Here is a 5,897-nt window from a genome sequence, read left to right as displayed (position 1 = left end):
GGGTTTTGCGAGGCTAGGCTGTCTCTACAGCTGGGAAACAGGCACGGAGCAGGGGAGGGACCTGCCCGGGGTCATGGCGGGTCAGTGGCAGAGCTGGGCGCTGGGAAGGAGGCTGAAAGTGCTCTGCCCAGCTCCCCATGAGCCCTGTCACTCCTAGCTCTGCCGAGTTGGAGTGGGAACAGGACATTCCCAGGTTGGGCCCTTGGCAGGCCTGGCCCTGGGCTGTGCACGGCTCTCCCTGGATCACTCTCTCCCTGGCTGGCTCGGCCTCCCCAGCTCAGGTAGCACTGGCTGGGCCCCGCACACCCAGGGGAAGGGGGGTGTCTAGTTCCTGCTCTGCCATCTCCCGTCACTGCTGCCCGGGCGCCCCGCTGGCTGCGGCTGGCATTCCGGCCGTGCACCTGTCCCGGCCCTGGCCAGCGTCAGCCCCTATTTATACCCCCCCCAGGGGCTGGTGGGCCCAGCATGAAATAAACATCACGTGTGGCGGATGCTGCCCAAGGGCAAACAAGCGCCAACAAGCCTGCAGGGCCAGGGGCTGCAGAGTGCCAGGGGCAGCAGGGGGCATCCAGCCCACCCTGGGGAGACCAGGGCAAACACCTACAAAGCAACAGCTCAGTCCCACAGCGGCCTGGGCCCAGCTCAGAGGGACCAGCCCAGGGGCTGCCCAGACAGACCCCGTGGCACCGAACACCAGCCCTGGTGCGTTAGCCATGCCCCAGCCCCACGCGAGTAGGGAGGCGCAAAGGGGATCCCACCAGACCCGCCCTGTAGGGACACCTGAGGCGAGCACAAGGGCAGGGGGTGACCCGGAGGGGGGACAGCTCCCTGGCACAGTTCCCTGCATCCCCCCTCAGCTACATCTCCACAAACAGCGGGGGGGGGGACCCCACCTGCCACCTCACCGCAATGGGCGGCCACAGCCCAGGGGGGGGGCCCCCGCCGGGATCGGGGCCCCGCGAAGCGACAGCCCAGCGCCCTGGAGACCAGACCGTGGCGCTCTCCGGGGGGGCTGGGCTGGGCTGCTGGGAGCAGACATTTGCCCCATAACCAGGCCCCCCATCGGACACGGGGTCAGTCCAGAGGCCCCCTCCCCCGACCTAAGGAGAGTCCAGAGGAGACCGCCCTGTACCCAGCCTCGGCCCGCTGCGCCCTCCCCGCGGCCCGGGCTTCTGCCCATGCAGCCACCTCTGGGGTGGAGCGCGGCAGCCGCGCTGGACAGGGCCGCCAGCGAGAGCCCGCGGGACCCAAGGGCTCCGCAGCGTCCCCCGCGGACTCCGTCCCGCTGCACCGCACAGGGGGTGCCCCGGGCGCTGCGCTCCGCCGCCCCTTGGCCCCCCGGCAAGCCGGGGCACCCCCCGCTCACCAGCTGCTGGACGCTGATGAGCTCCATGGTCCGCCCGCTCCGGCGCCCGCGCCCGCGGCCGGCCCGCCCCACCCCGCTGCTTTTATCCCAGCGGCGGGTCCGCCCCCAGCGATCCGCCCGGCTCCGCCCCGGGCTCCCCGTGAGCGGCCAGCAGCGGGACACGGGCAGCATCGGCCTGGGCCAATCGGCCCCAGCGCGCAGGGGGCGGTGCGGGTCCCACAGGGCTCTGCCATGGGGTGTCCCGACCGGAGCCTCACGAACAGCCCTGGGCCCTTCTAGCGTCAGAGCCGGCAGCCACCAGCCCTCTCCCCAGCGGGGACACTGAGGCACAGAGCTGGGGCAAAGGCCTGGCCGAGGCATGACTAGAACCCATCTCCCCTGCCGGGCTAGTCTGACAGGTAACCCCCGGCCACGCTGCCCCTCGGCCTCACCCCCAGGGAGATGGGCCTGGGGACCAGCCGACGTGCCCAGCCCTGGCCCGCCCCCCCGTGCCAGGCGCTGCACAGGCACAGAACAGAGACAGTCCCTGCCCCACACTGCTCCCCTCTCCGGGTAGGGGAGTCAGGGCGAGTTTGTACAAAAAAGGGACGGTGCAGTTTGTGAGGGATTTATTATGAATTTATGCCCTGCCAGCATGTCCCCCGCCCCCCAGAAACAGGGCACCTCCCAAGGACACCATACACTGCAGGGAGTGGAGGGCTCAGCAGGGGGCTGGCCAGTCAGTGCTGGCCCTAGTGTGTCCCTAGGGGGTGCTGCGCTGTGGGGAGCAGGGCAGGCATGCAGCAGGGGGCACTCTCCCCTGTAGGTCAGTGCTGGCAGTAGGGGGCGCTGCGCTGTTGGGAGCAGGGCAGGCATGCAGCAGGGGGCACTCTCCCCTGTAGGTCGGTGCTGGCACTAGGCGGCGCTGTGCTGTGGGGAGCAGGGCAGGCGCTCAGCCGGGGGCGCTTTCCCCCATAGATCAGTGCTGGCCCCGCTGCCTGTGATGCTGCTGGCCATCACTGAGGCCCAGCATCCACATTCCAGCCCCTGCGCCTCCCCCTGCAGCGTCCACTGATCCCAGCTTGGGGGGACTCTGCTGGACCTTCCCTGGGAGACAAGGTGGGGCAGCCCCCCCCCCCTCCGCCCCCCAGACCTCTGCTTAGCACTGCGGATGGATGGGAGGGGTGGCTCTCTGTGGGCCTATGGTGTGTGGGGGGGGTCCCTTTAGCATGTAAGGGAGGCATAGAAGAAGCCACCTCGTCCCCAGCCAGATCACTGTGCAATAGATGGGGAGGGGTCTGGACTCCCCTCCAATCCAGCTGTGGGCGAGTGGGGAGGGTACGTTTGCAGGATCCCACCCCCACCCTGCTTCCTGCCAGAAACAGGCCCAAAGGGCTTGCAGGGGAGGGGGGGGGGAGCTGGGCAGTACTGCAAGTGGATAGAGGAGGGGGTAACACAGGGATGGGGTGGGCACTAACCCCTCTTCCCCAGCAGAGGGCAGACACGCCCTGCTGGACTCCAGAGACCAGCCCCTAGCAGCCGGGACCACCAGCCCACGGACAGGGCAGGGGACTAGGCAGGGAAGAGTTAATGGTGCTGACGCCCGACATCCTGTCACCAGATCCCTGGGGGCTCCAGTTCCCCAGCTCAGTGCCAAGGACTGAAATAGCCCTGTGACGGGGGACATCCTATCCCACCCCCCCTTTTCCCCCCAGCTCAGGGTTACAGAGAGGAGCCCCCAGCAGCCCTCGCCAGGCCAGAAATCCCAGCAGGGGACACCGCGCTGCCCTCTGCTCTGGGCACAGAGCAGGCCACTGGCCTTCACCCCAGCCAGACTCCTCCTCCCAGGGGTTGGGAGCCTGCAGCCCCTGCCGGGTGGGGTCTGTGGTGCTGAGCAAACAGGACCAGCCCACACCGGTCGCACGTAGCTAGTGCCTCTGCCTTCCCAGTGGAGCTCAATAGCTCTGGGCAAGGCCCACAACCAACATGGCTGCCTCAGCTTCCCGCCAGACGTGTGGCCCTGGGCAGTGGTGCCTGGCCCATGCAGAGGGCTGGACACAGACCCCTGCCCCCCAGAGTCCCACCCCGCCACCAGCCACTGCAGCTGCCTGAGTGCAGAGCCAGCAGCCTCTTCCCTGCCTGTGGAGGCCAGGTCAGCACGTCGGGAGCCCCCGAGTGGGGACCCCAGCAGTGCAGGCTGGGAGCCCAGGAACCCCGGTGTCCTGCAGTGTCGCTGGAGTCCCCTTGATCTCAGCCCCTGGGCGGGCTCCCCCCAGTCAGTGACACCGGAACAGGGTTTATAGCGGCTCCTTCCTTTTCCCTGTCCAACTCTGCCCGTTTCCCTCTCCCGCCGCTGCAGCGGGCTCCCCAGAGCAGCCACCCAGTGGGGCGCGTGCCCAGATTACCCCATGGCTGCACGCTCAGAGCCCAGGGTGCTGCAATCCCGCCGCAGGCCAAGAGGGGGAGACAAAGCCCAGCGCACCCTGGCACAGGGCCACCCCCCTCCCCGCGTGCTGCTCTCAGGTCTCCAGGAGGTCCCGCAAGGCGCCGCTGCTGGGGACCAGGTCACATGCTCTCCTGGCCCTCCTGTCCTGGATGCCCTTCAGTCCCGGGCTGTGCTGCAGCAAGAGCTCACAGAGCTCACGGTGGCCTCCCTCGGCGGCCTGCGAAAGGAGAGCAGGAGTGAGGGTGGGGGGCATGCTCCCGTGGGGCGGGGGGATGGGTGGCACGCTCCCGGGGGGCGGGTGGCATGGTACGGCAAAGACCCTAGGGGAGTATTCGCTAGACCAGGATGCCCAGGGAGGAAGGAGACGTCTCCTGTCAGCAAAGGGGAGAGAACCAGGGCCCAGCTGGGGTGCAGGACAGGGCACTGACTCTGCAGCCCCCTCGCCCACAGCCTACAATCGAACCACCTCGGCCCTGGGGCCCGGGGAACAGAACTGCAGCCCGCTGCTCCGCGAACAGGAGCTAGAGCAGAACTTTCCCGGCTGCAGGAACGGGGTGGCATTGTCTGCTCCAGCCAGCAGAGGGCGAGCGACCCCTGCTGGGGCAGGTCTGCCTGCAGGGGGCAGCGGTGTGCACTGAGACCCCCCGCCAGCAACAGGGAAGGACACGGGGACAGTGGAGGGAGGGGCCCCAGTCCCACACCTTATGCAAACTTGTCATGCCATCGTCATCCGCGATGCCGGGGTCGGCTCCGTGGGCCAGCAGCAGCCTGGCCACGTCCACGTGGCCACAGTAGCTGGCTCGGTGCAGGGCAGTGGCCCCGCCGTGGGTCTGGGCGTTGCACCGGGCCCCACTCTGCAGCAGGAACTGGCAGACGGCGCCGTGCCCATTGCGGCTGGCGTAGTGCTTTGAAACACAGGGAAGAGGGTACCTCAGGAGCCGCCTCTGCGCACAGGTCCTTCTGCACCCCATGCCTCAAAGCCCACTGCACACCCGGCCCAAGGACGCTGAAGTGCAGCTGGCTCTGGGGAGGGACACAGCCCAGCTCACAAAACAAGTTTCCAGGGGATATAGCTGTTTAAGAACCTCCATTTAATACCCCATGCAACTCATGGCATTTTAGCACCATGCAGGGAACTGGCACACAGCACTGCGGCCTTGGGTAGGTAACGCTCGCCCGCTCTCCCCCAGGGGAACAGCATCCCCTAGGGAATCCAACCAGTCCTCCACCACGAGATCTCCCAGCCAAGCCCTCAGCCAGTTCATTAAATCCCAGGCCTTGTCTACACGCAGACGTCACACCGGGGAGAGCAGATTTAGCACAATGGGTGCGAGCCATGGCCTGCGTGGGCTCAGGCAGATGGACATGGATTTAAGAGCATCCGCACACAGACACGTGCCAGGTCAGCTGCCTGGAGTCAATCCTCTCTCTAGCTGAGCTGGCATAGGTGGGTGGGGGCCAGGCAACGAGATCACAAGGCTGGATCCCATCCCACTCTCCCCTTTGAACCCAGCCAGCTGGCACCAGGGGCACCTGCTGCTGAGAACCCTCTTCCCCTAAATGCCCGGTGCCCTCATGCCCCTTCCCTTGCACCTGGGTGAGTCTGAGTGACAGGGCGGTTATGGGGCCGCAGCTTTCTACGCGAGTCCAGCCCCGGCCCCACTGGTGCTCACCCCATACCCCCTCCCACCATGGTCTCACCCTGCCCCAGGCCGACACATTGACCCTGGGGCCGCTCCGCTGAGGCTGTGGGCTCAGGGCTGGTCAGGACCCTCCGGAGAGCAGCTCCTACCATGGAGGCATCTGCCCACAGGGAACTGAGACCCAGCACACTCGGGTCACTGTCACCCTGTAGCAGGTGCCCCAGGGAGTCCCCAGCCCCAGGGCACAGCCCTCCGGGGGGGCCACTCAGCTGCGCCCCCTGGAGGCCGGCCGAGGCACGACCCGTCCCCGGGCCCGGGCACTCACCAGGGCGGTGTAGCCAGCCAGGTCGGGCTCGCTGGGATCCACCCGCTTCTCCACCAGCAGCTTCCGGACCCGCCCCAGGTCCCCGTCCAGGGCAGCCGACCAGACCCCTAGAGAGAGACGAGAGCTGGGGCCCGGCGT

General features: G+C 67.6%; 1 protein-coding gene across 1 annotated transcript in view; it reads right to left on the bottom strand.

The window, feature by feature from the left end:
• Positions 1-1,406, bottom strand: part of LOC112117724 (ankyrin repeat domain-containing protein 23) — a 7,125-nt gene extending 5,719 nt beyond the window's left edge. Inside the window, exon 1 of the mRNA XM_024215764.3 lies at positions 1,367-1,406. Within this exon, the coding sequence (XP_024071532.1) occupies positions 1,367-1,393 (27 nt within the window). The 5' untranslated portion in view covers positions 1,394-1,406. The remainder of the gene's footprint in view (positions 1-1,366) is intronic.
• Positions 1,407-5,897: the final 4,491 nt, after the last annotated feature.

The sequence above is a fragment of the Terrapene carolina genome, unplaced genomic scaffold, assembly GCF_002925995.2.
Source record: "Terrapene carolina triunguis isolate 2854851 unplaced genomic scaffold, T_m_triunguis-2.0 Scaffold51, whole genome shotgun sequence".
Classification (NCBI taxonomy): domain Eukaryota; kingdom Metazoa; phylum Chordata; order Testudines; family Emydidae; genus Terrapene; species Terrapene triunguis.
This window is presented reverse-complemented; position numbering and strand designations above follow the sequence as displayed.